This window comes from Mesoplodon bidens, assembly GCF_964165515.1.
Source record: "Mesoplodon bidens genome assembly, chromosome: 3".
NCBI classification, from domain to species: Eukaryota; Metazoa; Chordata; class Mammalia; order Artiodactyla; family Ziphiidae; genus Mesoplodon; species Mesoplodon bidens.
Window position 1 is genome coordinate 170790493 of NC_138178.1, and position 20223 is coordinate 170810715.

A 20223-nucleotide genomic window follows, 5' to 3' on the forward strand; every position below is an offset into this window, starting at 1 on the left:
GTTAAGGTCTAGTTAAATTTTTATATCTACACTATTTTTCTTTGTTTCAAATTTTTCTAAAACACGTCATTCATTAGCATGAACATAATTTTTCTTTGCAGTGCCTTTGGTACTTAGGATTATCATTAAGAATATTGGCTGTCAGTACGTAGATAATGAAGAGTATATTTGTCCTAGGACTCCAGTTTTTTATATAGCAATAGGAATATAGAGGACAGGTATGGAGGAGGAATTTGAGTTTTGATGCAGTTTGGTTTAGAACTTTACTTAGTTTGCTTATATATTTGTATTCTGAGTATTTTCATGTGTCTCAGGTTGTCAACCACATTGATAACTGTTTCAGGAAACCCTGATAAACTATAGTAATGCGCTTCTTATTTTACAGGGAAGAATTTCGCACGATGTGGGTGATTGGGTTGGTGTTTAAAAAAACAGAAAACTCTGAAAATCTCAGTGTTGATCTCACCTACGATATTCAGTCTTTCACAGATACAGGTACATCTCTACTTAGATAATCAGACCATGTACTTGCATATTTGAATTTGTCTTCATGTGTACCATAGTGGAATTTGCAATAACTGTTAAAATTACTTGGGAATATTTTACAATGATCATCAAAATAACCTGAATCTTTTTGGATTAGTTATTAGTTTCAGTCATGTCTAATATATAAATGATTTTTTTTCTCTTATAGTAGACCTAAAGTTAAATGGTTGAACCACTTTAAATTTAATTTGCCCATGATTACTTATGAAATTAGAAACCACCTGAATATTTGATTGTCTTAAAAGACTGAATCTGTGTCTGGTTGCCTTAATAATCTTGAACCTTAGAAATTTATGAAGCTAAACTTTTGGTGACATGAGGAAATTTATCCTCTATGTCATTTATAGACTCAAATGTTAATTCATGGGTGGGAAATACAATGATGAAGGCTTCATTTTGGATTGACCTGTACCCTGAGATACAAGGTAGTATGGTTTAACTAAAGACCAGATGGTGGATATAGTTGACAGAAGCCAAGACTCTATGTAGATATGCAAATTTTCAAGGGAATGGTTAATGTACTTAGCGACAATGATGAATGTGCATCTTCTTTAGGGACTAATTCTTTTTTCTTTCATACATCTCTCCTTTCCATTAAAAAAATTTTAGTGTGTGTCTTTCTCACCTGTCTACAATAAGGAGTCTTCACCTAAGGACATTCAGATGTAACAGTAAAAATTTTTTACCTCCTTGGAGAAGGAGAGACAAAAATCGGTACATTTTTTAAAAAATGTCAGTATCATACACTAAATGTAAAGGAGAAATAAAAGGAAAAGAATATGTATTTCAGTATGTAAATGCTTAGGTACAGTGACTAGAAGACATACCTAAGTAGGTAATTGTAGCTATATGTAGAATCACTAGCAGTGTGGTATCTGAATTCCTATGATACAGGTGTTATGTGTTGTGATTCAGAGACCATCAGCAGCATTGCCATTGGTGACATGAAGTTTCCTAGAAAATTCAGCTTAAAAATACTTTGTTTTTATGTAAAATTGAGTTGAGTTCTTATTCAAATAATGGATAAAGTAGATTTTTTATCTTTAGGAATGTAAGTAGGACGTGGTACAGTGCATTGCGAAGAACTGTCCACGTTCAAGGATATTTAGTATCCCTATCAAGTAGTAGCCCTTAATCATTATGACAACAAAAGCACTTAGATTTTTTAGGATGTGATTTGGAGTGTGAAAACTCCACTTGCTGAACACCAGAGTAGTGGTTTTTTCCAAAGTAAAAATTTTGATGTCAACTTAAACTATTTATGAACTAACAAATCATGTAGAGATACTTGGACTAGAAAATTGTTTTGGACATTATACCTAATTGAACTGCTTATCAAAGATTGTGCTAATGAACCATCAAGATTTGAAAGCAACTTTCAGGTATTTTGGGAAGGAAATATTTAGTTGTCCTGTATCTTGAAACATTTTAATGGAATGCTTTGTGGGATTTTCTAATAAAACATATTTAACATGTTGAAAACTCAAAATTTTTACTCCCAGTCTCCTCTAGCTTCTCTTCAAATCTTTTTGATCTCAGGCAGTGGCAGCTGTGTCCTTGTAGTTGCTCAAGCTAGAAATCTTGCAATCTCCTTGAATCCTGTTTTCCCCATACTTGGTATTAATCTATTAAAAAATCCTCCTGTCCCTACTTTCAGAGTATGTTGAGATTTCTGCTACCAATTGCTGTTTATACTGCTATTACCCCTAGTCCAAGCCACTTATCACTGGTCTTTTGGATTACTGCCATTTCTGTAGTTTTCTTGTTCTGCCTTCAACTATTCTTAGCATCCAAAATGACATTAAGCCAAATCACGTCTCACCTGCTTAAAACCTATAATGGCTACCCATCTCACTCTGAATCAGTCCAGATCTTTACTGTGGTTTGTCAGCCTTTATGTGATCTAGTCTTCTTATTATGTCTCTGACCTCATTTCTTATATTGATAATAAGAAATATATAGACATATATAAAACTTAATAAGTTCAGAATCCTTTATCCATATGTCTTGAGGCCAGTAAGGTAACAAAGTTAGTAAGTAATATTCCCAGTGGGGTCTGGAGCGACATTTGGTAGTCAAAGGCAGTAACATTTCTGTAAGATTTTTACGTAAGGTATAGGTAGAGATTAAATAGCTACAAATAGTTCAAATCAGGGTTTGTTGCCAGTTGAGGTTTGGTGCCAGTCTTAGGAAAAACTTCTATTTTGGCGAGCTTTTGGGATTTTACAGTTGCAGATAAAGGATTACGGATCTTCTACTTTCCCTTCTCCCCATGGCCTTTTTGTTACTCCTCAAACATCCCAGGCATGCTCGGGACCTTTTGTCCTTGATGTTTGCTCTACCTAGAGTAGATTCCACCAGGTACTCCCAGTTTATTTACTCACTTTCATTTGAGCCTTCACTCAAGTGTGATCTCAGTTTCCAGGCTGAGCTTCCTGTCGTCTTCCCTACTCAATTTTTTTCTCCATAGCTCTTATCACCGATTGGATATGAAATATATTTTACCTTTTTTTCTGTTGTGTTTCTCCACTAGAATGTGGACTCTGAAGTTTTTGGTCTCTTATTTCCCGCTATATCCCCCATGTCTAAAACATGGGATACAGTATAGGTGCCCAGTAAATAGTTGTATGACTGAGTGAATGAAATTTTCCACTTTGTTGTTTTGCTGTGGTTGTTACATACTTGGGCTAGAATTTTAAATTATACTGGTAGCATAAATAAGTATGAATTTAAGAAACCCCTTTTCTCCAGTTCTGTCATCTCTTAGGAGTTAACTCTTTTATTACTTTAAGAGTTTTTACACTGGAAGAATTAATATACTGTGTGTTTTTATTCATTATGTACACTTTGTGGTAAAAGGCACTTGTGAGATAGGTTTTGACCTGATAATTTTATAGATAGGCAATATTGATGGAAAACGGATCCCTACTTTAGAATAGCTTCTCCTGGGTGAGTTTAACTGCCTTTATTGAAGATGTTTCTATTTCTTGTAACAATTTCCTAATTGTATAGTTTATAGGCAAGCAATAAACAGCAAGATGTTTGAGGTGGACATGAAAATTGCTGCAATGCATGTAAGAAGAAAGCAACTCCATCAACTACTGCCTAGTCATGTGCTTCAGAAAAAGAAAAAGGTAAATTTAGAAAGTACTTAAAAAAGCATTACTAACGTAATGTTTTATGTATCCAGCCTATCAATATTTCAGAATTTAGGCTGAGTTAATAAGTCATATTTGAAATAGACCACAGCATTTTGAAAACCTATTACATGGAGAAATTCCATTATGTGAAACCTTGCTCCTAATCAGGTTTCTTGCACACACTTCCTTCAGACTTCAGATTAGTGGCAGTGCTTCATATCCTTATTTTATATATATATTTATATTCTCTTTTCAATATCTCTTATTGGTATCCATTTAATAGCCCACATCAGTATGTAATTTCCTTTCCTTTTAAAGGTAAAGAAAGTTAAATTAGGTAATATGTGGATCAAGTAAGTTGTGTGACTTTTTTTTTTTTTTTTTTTTTTTTTTTCTTTTTGCGGTATGTGGGCCTCTCACTGTTGTGGCCTCTCCCGTTGCGGAGCACAGGCTCCGGACGCGCAGGCCCAGCGGCCATGGCTCACGGGCCCAGCCGCTCCGCGGCATATGGGATCCTCCCGGACCGGGGCACGAACCCGTATCCCCTGCATCAGCAGGCGGACTCTCAACCACTGCGCCACCAGGGAGGCCCAGTTGTGTGACTTTTTAAATGAAAATCATTTTATTTTCATAAGGATTATACACATATATTATTTAAAAATTAAAAGTTATTGGATGTAAGATCACTGACAGTGGTAACCTGAAGTATGATGTTCTGGTGTTGATGCTTCCTGTTGTATAACTTATTAGCCATGGTTTTCTTATTTGGACTTTTAAATTTGAAATTGTATTGAAATTTTAGTGCAGAAATAACCATTATATTTTTACTTTAAGTGGTTTCAAAAGTGGCTTATTCTTTATAACTTAAAAAAAATTTATTCATTTTATTTATTTATTTTTGGCTGCATTGGGTCTTTGTTGCTCTGCACGGGCTTTCTCTAGTTGCGGTGAGCAGGGGCTGCTCTTCATTGCGGTGCACGGGCTTCTCATTGCTGTGGCTTTTCTTGTTGCAGAGCACGGGCTCTAGGAGCCTGGACTTCAGGAGTTGTGGCTCACGGGCTCTGGAGTGCAGGCTCAGTAGTTGTGGCGTATGGGCTTAGTTGCTCCGTGGCATGTGGGATCTTCCTGGACCAGGGCTTGAACCCGAAAAAGTGGCTTATTCTTAAAATGGAATACTTAGAGCAGTGAAAATACATGAGTTAGAGATACATATATGAATGTATTGGGTTAAAAAGTACAGATAAATATATATCATTTGATACTTTATATAAAGTTTACAATATATTTTTTAAGATAGAATATGAAATACAAGTATGCATTAGAGCATGAGAACTGCTGCATTCTGTGATGATGATTCATTATCTGGGGCTGGGATTGGGAAGAGAGGAATGAAGTTAATATAACTTCATAATGTTTTGTTTCTTAAAACATAGAATATATTATTATACAAAAGTAGCTAAATCAAGGGCAAGGATTTTGCAGTAGACTACCTGGTTCAGGTTCAGGTTCCATTGCATCCTAGCTGTGAGACTTGGGCAAGTTGTATTACAAATATCATGTTCTTGATTTGCCTTAAAATCACAGTTCTAATTTTACCTACCTCGTTATGTATTTTGTGAGGTTAAAATGAGCCAGTGCCTGTAAGAGGTAGTTTAGACGGGTGCCTGGCACATAACTGAAGGCTCACATTTGTTTTTGTTATTATCATTGTCCTCATTATTCATAACATGGGGGTAGAGGTACTTGTTTTTAATGTGTAAAATCCAATTTTTAAAAGCATATTTCATTTTTTAAAGTAACATATTACATTAAAGCCTTTATACAGATTAACTTGTTATTCTCTTCTCAACCTAATGGTTTCATGAGTTATCAGATAATCTAGAAAGTGACAAAAATGTGACATTTTTATTGAGCAATCTACTTTTTGTCATAAAGTAAACTTAACATACTTTTGTTAAGTAATTTTATTTATTTTTTAAAGTTTTTATTTTTTATTTTATTTTAAAAATAAATTTACATTTATTTATTTATTTATTGGCTGCATTGGGTCTTCGTTGCTGCACACGGGCTTTCCCTAGTTGCAGCAAGCAGGGACTACTCTTCATTGCAGTGTGCAGGCTTCTTATTGTGGTGGCTTCTCTTTGTTGTGGAGCATGGGCTCTAGGCTCGCGGGCTTCAGTAGTTATGACACGTGGGCTCAGAAGTTGTGACTCACGGGCTCTAGAATGCAGGCTCAGTAGTTGTGGCGCACGGGCTTAGTTGCTTCGCGGCATGTGGGATCTTCCCGGACCAGGGCTCGAACCCGTGTCTCCCGCATTGGCAGGCAGATTCTTAACCACTGCGCCACCAGGGAAGTCCCAGTTATTTTATTTTTAAAATAAAATGTCAGGTCCAATATTTGTCTTCTGATTGTCCCTTGGTGTTGCATTATTAATGGGTTTAAACAGCTGTACTTACATATATATTTACTACATACAAAAATAAACATTTTATGTGTTTTTAGAAGTGAATGTGCATAATTAGATTATGTTCTTTAACTTAGCCATTTTAGTGAAATAGAAATATTTTAATTAGGTTTTCCTGAACCTTTGATTCAGATTACCTTTTAAAACTCCTGTTTACATGGCAGTATTGATATTTGGAACAACTAGTGTATAGTTCAAGTAAATTTAATTTTTATTCTATTACTTAAGGTAGTATCTATCTAGATATAATCTTCTAGATTATAAAAAGTATCATTAGTGATAAAAAATTTATTGATTAGTCCAAAAATTATATGTATCAAATAGAGTTTAACTATAATCTCACTACCCAGTAATTGCTACTCTTAACATTTTAGTTTATTTCTATACAGACTGTTCAGTGCATAGATGTAACCACAGATGATGTGTATTTTTAAGAGGTTTTTAATGATACCTACCATTTTGTGACCTGCTTTTTTGGGTGCTTTCGATATTGTGACCATTTATCCAAGTTATATTATATTACAAATACTAAATGGCTGCTTAGTATTTCTTTGTATGACTACAGTATGATTACATCTGTCCTCTGTTTGAGGTCATTTAGATTATTTCCAAGTTTCCCCTAGTAAAATAGCACTTTCTTGTTTTTACAAGAAAACAATTGTCTAGGAATCTAGATCCATGGATCTTTTCTTTGCACTCTTATTAATAGTTTCCTTTTATTAACTGCTATTTGCAAAACACTGTACCAGTATAGAAGATGTGTATTCTATATTTAATGATAGAGTAACCTGTAGGTATTGTCTCTATTATAGAAGAAACAGAGTGATTCAAACACTTGCCCAGGGTCATGTACTATGAGATGAATTGGACCTAAGTCTGCATGCAAAGAATGTGTTTATTTCTCTGTAGTATGTTCTGTCTTTATTTGTCTTTTATTAGAAAGTTTGATAGAATATTTATGATTTTGTGGCAATGAAGTCTCTTGTGCCAAACTTGATATAGACACAGAGGCAAAGCAAAGCAGCTTGATGGTTATGTGTTCAGACCAACCAGTTAAAACCTTCACTGTTCACTGATCATCCCCAACAGTGGCCTGTTACTTCACAGGTTATTTTTTGATCACCTGGTCAGGCAGGTAACTGTGTGAAATGGAGTATAATTTACTTACTGAACAAATTTTTGTCTGGTGGAGAGTGAGAGTGGTAGCATTTTTGCATAGGAAAGATGCTTATTTTACAATATTAAGAAAACTGGTTTTACAGCTGACTTCATAGGCAAGAGGCATTCCTTTTTCTCCTCTCCCGTCTCCCAAATCTCATCTTCCCCATTTGATTAATATTGATTTATGTACACAGGTGGTGTCTCTGTAGTGCTAACTCAAAGATTTAGATTATCTTCTCATTTGGGGAATTGGAGTGTGGGTATACACATGCACGCACACACACACACACACATATAGGGTATGGGTTTTTATTAATAATGCAAATTATTTCCATTAAAATGTTTTTGTAGTTAAGTGAACACTTGAAACTAAAAGTGTTCTGAAAAAAATGCTGAAGAAATCAATTTGATGTTATAATAGCATTGATTACAAAAACGGAAACTTTGGCCAATTTAGAAATCAACTTTTATCCCATAGCCACCATTTATAGTTTTTTAGCTTTTGGTTTTTCCTGCACTGTGTAGCTGTTTTTGAGTGCTTTGATTTTAAAGAAGCAGGACCAACATTAGGATTTATATGTGGTCATTAAGTTTAGTTTTCAGAAAATTATTTTTGCTTTTATTCTAACAGGCTAGTTAACACTATTAAATGTATCATGTTAGAATCCTAAGTTGCACATAGAGCACTGGAAATCTCTTGCTTTTGAGAAACTCATACAAATAGCTAGGAGTGGCACTAAATTGTACCTACATGATAATTTCTTTAGAAATTATACATTTTTATCTTCATTGTAAAACAATTTGAAATCTATAAACAAAAAATTACTTCTAATCCGACTGGCCAGAGATACTCATTGTTACTATCGTGTTTTACCATTGACTTTTTTTCTAATATATATGTGAGTGTGTGTATGTATTAATAGTCCTCTGATGTAAGATACATGTGTTTTCATATTAAAGTGCTTTTCAATTTGCAGTGTACCTTACATTCAGTGTGTAGGTTTATTATAGCATTTTTTTTACTCGCTTTTTCTCCCACTGAAGAACTGTAGTTAAGTTGAGCATCCTTAGAAGTCAGGAGGTATGTGTGTCCCAACTCTTCACCTTTTATAGTCAGCATGACACTTCTGATTATCATAAATATATTGATGTGTGCTCTTTAGTGGAAATCATTTATCAGTGAAGTAAACGATGTTTATGTTTAAAAGGTCTAGATAAACTAAAGGTATATTTGATTAAATATTTTATGAATTGCAGCATTCAACAGAAGGTGTCAGGTTGACACCTGTGAACGACAGCAGCCTCGACTTGTCTATGGACAGCGACAACAGCATGTCTGTGCCTTCACCTACCAGTGCTATGAAGACCAGTCCATTGGGCAGTTCTGGCAGCTCTCAGGGGTAAGGGAAACGGGAAAGGAAGTGGAGTGGCTGTTTGAATAACCCCTCCAGTTTCATATGTTGAAATACCTACTGCCTATGGTGAACCGTATGGTGTGCTAAGGAGAACCAGACAAGAGGGACAAGATCACCTTTTTGTCCTGAGATGCTTATTACCTGTGTAGCAGGGGAAAAATATCTATGAAAAAATATTAGGGATCTTTTAAAGAAGGGGAGATTTATGTGGGCTGGTTTTCGTGGAAATTTCTTTTGAAGTATCTTTGTAGGAACATTTAAAGCAGCTAAACATTTTTATTTCAAAAGAAAAACATGGCTATGTTGGCAAAAATTAAAACACAAAAAGCCATATTTGTCTTTAACTTCCATAAATCTTTATAGTGTTATCATTGCAGGTTTATTTTTTAATGGATATACCACTGTATGTTCAAAGGGAGCTGTTTATTATAGATTCTGGTGGTACTGCTGTTATTTTAAATTGTGATGGTTATGCCCATCCCTTTGTTCAAAGAGTTGATACTTAAACCATGAACACTTTTATGAATGCATGTTAATTTTAATGTTTTGAAAAAAGCAGTTTTAAAAATTGGATTGTTAAAGTATAACCAATGGCAAAGATGAAGGTCGGGATGAATCTTTGGATTCGTATGAAGTAGAACATGCCGAGGTACAGTAGATGACGGATTTAGTTTTCTTCTCTTGGACTTTGAACGTGTGATGTGTTTTTAGACCAGTCATACATAACCTGAAGACGTTAGGCATCAACGTGGCCCCTAAATCTTGTAGTTTTAAAACAATTCTTCATTTGTACAGCATTAACTTCCAGATTTTTATTTTTAATGGTTTCATCATCTTTTTTTTGAGTGAAGAAGCAAAAATTTTAACAAGAATTTTGGGAGTTATATAAAAGCCTTTCTGTACTTTTGAGTTTGTGCACATGAATGTAAAATAGATGTGTATTTGCTCAACAAATACTGAGTATTTATTATGTACTAGCTGCTTTGCTATTGCAGGTTTTCTCCTGAATCTGTGGTTGTTCTCTGACCAGTTCTTCTTTTCTGTTTAATCGTTCGATGTTTGTGCCTTTCAGGGCTCTCTCGTTAGTCCTTTATGCCTTCTTTGTATTCTTGGGGGTGTGGTATCACCCACTCTCTTGACCTCATTTACTTCCATATACCAGTGAGCTCCAAAGCTCTGTGGAGCTTTGTGAATGTCATGTATGCACCAAAAATCTAAGTCCTCTAGTTTTGCCCACCTTTTCATGGCATCATCATTCAACAGTTGGAGTTGAATAAGCTGTAGTTGAAGGAGACTGAATAACCACAGAGGACTTTTCCCTTTTTTCTTTCAGGAGATAATAAAAATGAGATTATTTAGACGCTAATGTATAGGATTTATTTGAGACAGAAAAGTTGAATAGATAGGACAGTGAAGGAGGGGTGATTTGAGTTTCCTGAGATGACAGGAGTGAGTGGGATCCAGAACATTGAAGGAGGGGTTGGGTTTTGAGATCCTTTGTTGTGTATATGGGCCATTGGATGGGCTTTTAGCGTTTCATGAACCTTTACGTTTTGTATGCAGAAACTTATTTCTAATTCTCAGACCATTTTCTTCTTTACAGCTTTTGATCATATTTTCTTATACCCCAAATCATTTAAGTCAATTACCCCAAGTCAAATAAGAACAGATTTTTTTTAGCTGTTCTGTAAAATATGTTAGTCACTAGCCACATGTGGCAGTTTAAACTTAATTAATATTAAATGAAATTAAACATTCCATTTCCCACTAGTTCTGTTTCAAGTGTAGAGTAGCTACATCTGTATAGTGGCCACCATATTGGGTAGCATAGGTATAGGTCATAGTTATAGGAAGTTCTGTTGACTAGCACTGCTTTAGAGTGTTTCTGTGCTTTTGATTGTTGATTATATTTTATGAAATAAAGTTCGTTACTGATGTATATGTACGTATGAGAAGTAAAACTAAAGAATCATTTACTTTAGAGAATAGCTTCTGCACATACTACATTTTATTATTGAATTTTATACATCTCTCTTTGCTTTTTTCACTTTTTATTTTTTTCCCCATTTTTAGCAGAAACAGTCCTGCTCCAGCTGTAACAGCAGCATCTGTGACCAACATACAGGCTACTGAAGTTTCTGTGCCACAAGTAAATTCCAGTGAAAGCTCAGGGGGTAAGGAGATTGACAGATTTGAAAATACTTGCATTATATTTGGTTGTAGCCTTCATTTTGAAAGATGGCTTTGTTAGTTAAGTAGCTTGAATTCAGTTTTTTAATACCATTTTATTATTTACCTGTAAACTTTTGAATAAAATAAAAAAGCTTTACTGATGTTGATATGATTTAACTTTTATGTATTTATGTACTTACTACTTAGGTACATCGAGTGAAAGCATTCCTCAAACTGCCACACAACCAGCCATTTCATCACCACCAAAGCCTACGGTCTCCAGAGTTGTTTCTTCAACACGTCTGGTAAACCCACCACCAAGACCTTCAGGAAATGCAGCAACAAAGACACCTAATCCTATAGTAGGAGTCAAGAGGACATCCTCACCTCATAAAGAGGAGAGTCCCAAGAAAACCAAAACAGAAGAGGTATCTATATATTAGTTAGCCATGGGAATACCACCTTACCTGTTTTAAAATCCAGTGGAAGAAAACCTTTGTGAGCCCAAGTTGAGAGGCAGCATGGAGGAAAGCTTTTAGATTATTTTTAGGTAGTGCTTCAATGCCATAGTTCTTTTCACCCTTTTCTACTCTTTACAGTGTCTAACTCTTTCATAAAGCTGTGTTTCTTGTTTAAATTTCTATAACGTGTCTAGGCTGTAACACAACTTCGCATGGATTTACATCTCATCTTAATTTATTATTCTCTCATAACTGTATGTTTCATGTGTACCAATTCTTTGGTGGCCCCTTTGGACACAGTTTTTTGCTTCTTTGATCCAGGTGGTGTTTTGGAGCTTCTACACTGTACTTGGTATTAGGGGGTCACTGAATATGAGAGGTTCTCAGGGAATTCTTATTGAATGACTGACCATAAGCTGCGAAGTCAGATTAGTTTTGGTACCTTGAATGATTGTATCCTCCAGCCCTTTAGGAAATTTTCTAACAATACTTCCACTTTTTATAGTGGCTGGTTTACCTTGTCAAAGTCTCAGATAGTTTTAGGAAAACCATTAAAAGTGTACACTGATTTTGATGTTTGTCTTAAAATAGAAGTAGCCTTATGTCACACTTTCATTGTTCCCTGGAGTCACTCTCATTGTGTTTTTCTATTAATTAAACTTTCACCATTGTCCAAGAGATGATAGCCCAAAAAACACCAGTTTTGTTGTGATTTTTGGTTGATAATTTTTTATTTAGGAACTTATGCATTACATGAAAGTTTCTTTAGAATGGTGGAAAAAACTAGGTATTTTATGCAGTGTTTTGATTTTTAATAGTGAAAGATTATTGTCTTTGTAAGTAGTACTTCTAGCTTATTCTGAATCCTTTTGTTTTAGATTTTTTTGGAAACAGTCACTGTTAACTACACATGGATAATTTAATGAATTTTGTCACTTGATGATGCTAAATGAGAATGAAAAATGGGCATGGTATATCATATCTTACACCATGTATTCTGAAATCCATTTGTCTCTGTAATTATCTCTTAAGGCAGTGATTTTCAACCTCAGTTGTACATCAGAATTAGTTTTTCAGGGTTTGTTGTTTTGTTTTTGTTTTTTAAAATACAGATTTTAGGGCCTCCAGATACACTGAATCAGACTTTCCAGGCCTAGTAGTCTTTTATTAAAAGCCCCCGTTCTACATGATTGTGTTGTACAGCAACCTAAGAATGTAGTTTTGGTGTAATGCCACTTTCCGTTTATTGATACTTGTTGGGAGTTGTCAGCATTTCAGAATTCACATTTCTTTTCGCCTTAGTAAGGTATATGTAGGCCTGACTCTAGATACCTGTCATTCTGTTTCCTTAATGTTAAAGGCTTCATTCCTTACCATGTGAGAGTTCCAAAATGTATATCAGTACAATGCTTATAATTTCGTTTGCACTTACCTTGGTAGAAAACACTCATGTTTCATGTCTAGTTTAGAGAGGCAATAGGAATATAGGATTTTTAAACTTAGTACAGAAAAGTTTAAATATACACAAGAGAATCATTTCATGTACCCATGTACCCCTCATGCAATTTCAGGTATAGTGAATTCAGCCACTATACCCTTAATTATTTTTCCTTTCCATTTCCCCTGTACTTGCATTATTTAGATGCAAAATCCAGACTTCAGTCATATCATTTCCTTAATATTTTAAAAATCATGTATCTAAAAGATAATAATTACAAAGAGAAAAGTATAAACAAAGTAAACCCGCCTAAAAAAATGAACAATTCATTAATATCAAATATCTAGTCAGGGCTCAAACGTCCCTGATTATGTCATTGCTTTTTTTTTTTTTTTTTTTTTAATAGTTATTATTTGTTCAAATCTGTAAGTAAATTAAGATCCTTGATTCATGTTTCTTAAGTATCTTTAAAAACATAGGTTCATCACTCCCTGCGCCTTGCCCCCAGTAATTTTCTGTGCTATGTATTTTCTCACAGTTTGAGTCCTGCTTATGGCAGCTCCATGGAGTTGACTAACAAAAATAGCATTTTAAGATATGGAAGGGATCTTAGGATTTTAGGTTATCTCATAGACTAATCTCCTCCTTTCCCAGAAGAACTTGAGGTTCAATAGCTTTCCTGTTTATAAAGCTAATTAAAGTCAGAGCCAGGATTAGAACCCAGGCCTAAATCTCATGGTACTAAAGTTGAAGAAGATTATTACAAATATTCTGATTTTGAAGGTCTCCTAGTGGGTCGTTCATTCTCTGTTAATGAGTACTTGGTATTAGAAATTTTAGTAAACCAGAAAGAAACACTGGTCCTACTCAATTAATAATATACTAACATGTATACAGATAGGAGAGTTTCAGGTATTGTCAAGTACTTTAGTTCTACTTAATTTTTATCACATACTAAAGCTTTTCAAATACATACAGATGGTAGAAATGTAAAATTAAAATAGAAAAAAGTTTGCCTTGTCACCTGAATTATATGGCTAAATGATGCTATATGTATATATATATTTAAAGTCATGGACTATTTCAAACATGTACAAAGTTGTAATGAACAAGTTACATTTACATCACTTAGCTTTAATGGTTAACAACTCAAGGCCAGTCTTCTTTCATCTATAAATCTACTCCCTTTCCCATTGTTATGAAGCAAATCCCAGGCATGTCATTTCAACCATAAATATTTCAAAAACACATCTACAGTATATTATCACCGTATATATTTGTGTGTGATATATATATCGGTACATATACTGATCGGTGTATGTATACACCGATCAGTATATGTACCGATATTAATAATGGTTCCATAGTGTCACATATCCAGTCGGTATTGAAATTTGCCCAGTTGTAACTTACGTTACTATTTTTTAAGTTTGTATGTTTGCAGCATACAAATAAAGTTCTTATGGGAATTGGTTGATATTGGTGTTAAATCTTTTCTGCTCTGTAGGTTAGCCGTGGTTTCTATGTCTTGTTTTAAAGCCACATTTAAAATTAAGTTTTAGTTCTGCCTAGTAAAGAGAGCAGAGAAATTAGTGCCGAAATTGTTTTTCTTAAGAAAGTGATGTTTATTGCAAGTCACTGCAGGAATGGGAAAGTATAACCATTTTTGGTTTCCCATTCCCCCTCTTTACCAAAAAACTACGTTGTTTGTTTTAAATAACATTATAATAAGTCAAAAAAATAAGACCTGAGGAGAACATTTTTCAGACCTCCTTCAGGATGTTAATAAGACTTACTAAGCCAGGGGGATTCTGTGGTTAAGTTTAGGAAAGTTAAAGAGAAGATTCTTTCTAGAACTTCTCAGAACCTTTTATGTGCTAATGTGTGTGAATCTCCCAGAAAGGGGGTGATAGTATTCCAAGTTCCTAAGTTGTTTGATCAAGGAACTCTTTTTTTCCTCTTCCTTACAAAAAATATTTTATGAACTTAGTGGTTTGGGGAATATACTTCAGGTGGTGATGATCAACAATAACAGTTTTCCTCGTGTTCTTTTTTAAAATTTTGGTAGACACTGAAGCCAAATTGGTTAACATGACAAATAATTTTAAGTGAACCAGTAACCTATTTTAAGGACATACTTGATCGATCTTACAGGTTAATTATTTTTATACTTTAAAATTTTTATAAATTAAAGCATTGATTGGCAAATAATCTAAATTTTCATTTTAGAGAATAAAGCTTTTTTTTTTAAAAACAGGATGAAACAAGTGAAGATGCTAACTGTCTTGCTTTGAGTGGACATGATAAAACAGAAACAAAGGTATCCTAATTTAGCCTTGGAATCCATTCACAATTAAGAGTACAGAAGATGTGATAGAAATGTCTTTATAATATTGCACTGTATTTCGTTCTATAGGTTTTAGGTTTTCAATGTTGTTTTTAGAGAAGTGTTTGTCCCTTTTTAGTGTTAATGTATAGCACTGAAATTTAATTCCTCAAGTGTATGAGGTCCTACTAGATGCGGGGTTATCTGGTGGATGCTACATGGAATAGAGTGATGAGTGAGATGTTCCTGTTTTTAATGGAACTTATATTTATAAGTAGAGAAGATGAGGGGTAGCAGTGGTTAATCATGTTATCAGAGAAAAAGTAATTGAGGATGGTGGGGGTGGTGAGAGGCAAGACTGCAGAATTAGTAGCTTCATAGCTTCATAGAAGGAAGACATAGGATTTGGGGTAGTCCTTGAAGGATACATAGGATTTGGGGTAGGACAGGATGAGAAGTTCATCTCACTATTGGGGTGAGAGTGTGGTATGTTCAGAGAACCAGTTTTTGGCACACAGTTCTGGCTAGAAGCTGTGGCACAAGGGGCTTGAATCAAGGTAAATGGGGTGGGAAAGATTGGTTTAGCCAAAGTATTAGACTTTGAACGTCATTTTTTCAGAAACTGAAATGTACTGAAGACTTTTAACTTTTTTCTCCTTGTTGTAGAAAAACTGGAAATCTTTCTCCTTTCCCCAAATTATCCTGATTTCCATGATAGATATTTTAGCAAGTATTCTTTCGGTGTCTATAAATTTTGTGTGTGCATATATACCAGTGCGTTTTGCTTTCAAATCTTTATTCACTCTGTAAACCAAGAAAAATTGTTCATGCCATTGCATAATTGACAAATATTACTAATAGCTGCATAGAATGCTGTCTTAAGGCTGTTACCATATTTTATTCAACCAGTTCCCTGTTGTTAACAATTGTTTCTGTTAAAAAAGGAAGTTGCCCTTTTCTACTGTAATGTTGGCTGTACCTAAATACCTGCCATACACTTATGTTTATTTTATTAGGATAAATTAATGAAAGAGGAATTACTGGGACAAATAGATGCTTTTAGAACTTAATATGTATTGCTAAGTTGTGCTTCAGAGAGACTGCAGTCTTCCATTTCTAGTACACTGTTTACCCTTTTCAATTTCATAGGAGAAATTTGGTATTTCATTATTATTATATAGTTTTATAGAAATTCAAATTTTTGTATGTTTATTTTCATTTGTGTGTGTGTATATGTATTATTTGGGGACACTGCTTTAAAAAAGGTTAGAGCAGTGGAATGACAACAGTTCACCCTGTATTTTCTGATGATTCTTAGAGTAGAATCAGTGCATTGGTTATTGAGAAGGGCAAGAGAAACCAAAAGGAAGGAGGAATGTTTTAGAGACATTTTCTACTTTTAATTAAAGGCCTGGGAGCAGTTTTTGTGCTTCTGGGTAATTTTATTTAATAATACTGAATGGGTTTTATTTTTTTCACATAGCTAAAGCTGAGCTTGGGTTTATATTCTTGTTAATTATTGTCTGGGCAACGTTTTATAATATGCATGTATGTGTCTTTAATTAGTGCTTGTTTACAATGTCCAAGTTGGAGTTGGTTGGAAAGTCATGAGATATTTTGACCATGCCTTATAAGGTTTAAGTAGGCAAATAGAAATATATGTGTATCTGAAATGGTTAAGTAACCTACGAGGCTTTTTTTGATGATTAACCCTTTGATGCTGATAGATGATTTTGTAATGTAGTCACATCTTTCTCTTGATCCCTCCTGTCTTCCAATTTGTCTTTTTTATTAGCCACCAAACCCAGTTATGTTCTTTTATCCTTTTTTAAGTCTCTTTCCTCCCCCGTCCTCTTTGTCTCACAGGAACAACTTGATACAGAGACAAGTACAACTCAATCAGAAACCATTCAGACAGCGGCTTCCCTGTTGGCCTCTCAGGTACTAAGTGCAAAAAGCAAGGAGAATTTTATAAATCTTGTTAAGATTAGTGTTGTATAATGAATTAAAATGAGCATATACAGAAGTTTAATAAAGTTATCTTTGTGAAAGTAATTGCTAGCCTGCAAATGTATTTATTGTGTTCAGAGGTGGAGCACTGGATATGATGGAACCGTTCTTTTGCACTGCCAAGATGCTAACTCATCCCCTTACATATTATTTGATATTGCAAATCATTTAAATCCTCACTGCACAATGTGTAGTCTTCACGTAGAGGTTTTGTTTATAGGTCAGAGAGGGAAATTTAAATTAGAACTTAAAACCATTCTTCATGGATTTTTTAAAAAATACCTTTTAATTTTCAAGATGTGCTTCTGCCTCACTTTTCACCTCTGATTTTCAATTATTAATTTAGTGTAATCCATAGTTCTTTAAAATTATTTTTTCATTTGCCCTAGAAATTCTACTTGTGACAGTCCCTTGCATACAGTAGGCACCTGGACTCTTTTCATTGATTTGTGAACCTTCATTTTGTTTGTGAAATAATTGCTTTCTTCTTGAATCCTTTCAAATTGAATATACCCCAAAGTCTAGGTCAAACTCTGACATAAAGTAAATATTTTCTTTAAGTAGACATTAAACTGGTTAACCTCTACAAAATAACTGAGATGACAACTGCTGCCCGGTGATGCTGCTGAACTGATGATACAGTGATACTGTGCTGCTTTGTGGTTCAGAGTTATTTTAATGTGATCATTTTACAACGTGTTTTTGCTGGCTATTAACATTCATAGTCCCTAGTGATATAAATATTGTGACTACTTTCTGAAATGTCTTTTATTTTCATAGCCTTTACCTAATAAAAATTTTGTGGGGTGGAGGAACTCCCAACAACATTAGGAAGTGTTGTGTTTGATACTGATACATGGACAAACTTGTTTGTCAAACTTAAGTTCTGTGGTTATAATTGCATGCCTTTTGGTTTGCCACGTTAATCTCTAGGGAACTATTTTCATAGTTTGTCTTATTGACTTCATCGCCATCATGATTCGTACCCGTGGGTGTTTGCCTTTTAGATATTTTGATAAGGAATTAGAGTTTTCTTTCTAATGAAAAGATCCTTAGAGCCATTGAGAGAAAAAAAATCACCCAGTTATATAATATAAAAGGAATGATTATATTGATTTTAAAAGTTTTTAAAAAATACATCCCTATATTTGGTGACATAAGGGGCATATTTATTTCTGGGGAGGTGATTATAATATTCTGACTGTGTCTAACAGTGAATCCTTGTTTTGAGATAAACTTGAAATATTTACAGATGAAATGATAGGATCTCTGGGATTTGCTTCAGAATAATCTGTGAGTGAAGGTGGGAGGACTGTGGATTGGCTTTGATTTGACAGTTGATGAAGTTGGATAATGAATACATAGGCATTCATTATATAATGCTCTATTTTTGTGTATGTTTGGAATTTTCCATAATAAAACACTTAAAAATGCCATCTCTATGTTTTTGGATGTTAAAGAAGGCTTTGTTATTTAATTGTTTTTAACATAATAAGACCTCCCTAAACTTTGAATAATCAAATTATTGCTCAGTTGTATAGATTTAATTTTTAATTTACAGGGTCAGAAAATAATACATTCACTACTGTTAACTGTTACTGCTGCTCCTGTGTAAAAGGCGAACTTTAAGTATTCTCCCACATGGGGGTGCTCCAATGCCAGTTAATATTACAGCTGTTAGTGTTATTACAAGTAAACATAACTTAACATGAACTTAATAAGTATATTTTAGGTGATTGTTGGAGGAGTGTGTTTATTAAAGCTGTATTTGAAATTAGGTTTTGTATATTGCTAAAATATTACTAAAATACTGCTACTTATTTGAAAATTTCTACAAGTGTTAGAACAAACAGTTTCATAGTAATAGGCATGTTTATTTACACTCCATTTTGAATGCATTTTGGAGTGTTTTTCTTTACATTTTTAATAGTTAGGATAAGGTCCTATCCATTTTTTAGGAAGTAAAGCAGTGAGAAGTAAATCTCATTGTTAAGTTCTAGTACTTTGAACAATGTTGTGTTCTTTGCTTTTATTCTCAGAAAACATCCAGTACAGACCTTTCTGATATCCCTGCTCTCCCTGCAAATCCTATTCCTGTTATCAAGAATTCAATAAAACTGAGATTGAATCGGTAAAAACAACCTCAGGGGTCCATAAACAATATCTGCCAACTCAACCTGTTGTCTTCAAATGCTAAAAAAGGCGAATGGAGGGTACAAGACTAGACATGACTGAAAATGGATTTAGGTTTTTTTTGTGACCTCCCTTACTGGGCTAATCAGCACTTGATCGGAAGTCCAGGTTAGTATGTGAAGCCAGGAGTACTATTATTATTGTGTTAGCAACAGTTGCATTAACTATTTCAAAAAATTACTGCCTTTAAAAAAAAAAAAACCTCAAGCTATATTTGTATTCATAATTGACATCTGGACTGGGTTTATGTTTGCTGCATTGTTTGGAAAATTTGCAATACAAACTGGCGTAAGAATTCCTTATTGTGATGATGCACTTTTATGTATTTTTTTTTATTAGAAAGTAGAACTAATTTTAGATTTTCAGCTTGATGAATTTTCATTTTTTCCTGAAGAATTTCCTTTACCATTAGTCTTCAAATTGGATGCCATTGTGCAGTGGTGTACTGTTATACTTCAGAGAAAGGATAAGAGTACATCTAGTTCAATCCCTATGAGGTAGCTGTAACCTTTGAAAATGAATTGTCAACTCTAGGGTATATATTTGACATTGAAAGAATAATTAGGAGATACTTCGTTTTGATGGGGTCATGATTAAGAAATGCTATATTGGTTTTATTTATAGGATTGTTTAGAGTGCATACAAATCAGCGATCAGCCAACGAATATCTTTCTTTGAGCTTGTTAAAGCTCCATATTCTTTTGCCTTCAATATCTTGTCTTTGAAACAAAGGTTTCGCTCCCTCCCCGTTCTTTTTCTTCTCCCCTTTTTGCTTGTATGCATAAGGTAGGACTTCTTTCATAAAAAACAAAATGCCAGTATTTTCTTAAGCCATGGTGTGAAACCAGTGACCCTGTGGCCGCATGGCACAGAACACTAAATTTTGGTCCCATGGC

At 34.3% G+C, this 20223-nt stretch overlaps 1 protein-coding gene across 4 annotated transcripts in view; it reads left to right on the forward strand.

The window, feature by feature from the left end:
- PAPOLA (poly(A) polymerase alpha) overlaps positions 1-19984 on the forward strand; it is a 58053-nt gene extending 38069 nt beyond the window's left edge. For 3 of the 4 annotated variants that reach the window (XM_081229143.1, XM_081229146.1, XM_081229144.1), the window contains 8 exons: positions 386-495; positions 3559-3680; positions 8570-8712; positions 10801-10901; positions 11107-11327; positions 15056-15118; positions 16991-17065; positions 19174-19984. In XM_081229143.1, the coding sequence (XP_081085269.1) occupies positions 386-495; positions 3559-3680; positions 8570-8712; positions 10801-10901; positions 11107-11327; positions 15056-15118; positions 16991-17065; positions 19174-19269 (931 nt within the window). In that variant the 3' untranslated portion in view covers positions 19270-19984. The remainder of the gene's footprint in view (positions 1-385; positions 496-3558; positions 3681-8569; positions 8713-10800; positions 10902-11106; positions 11328-15055; positions 15119-16990; positions 17066-19173) is intronic. The other variant, XM_081229145.1, reaches the window with a different exon arrangement.
- The last annotated feature ends 239 nt before the right edge of the window (positions 19985-20223 follow it).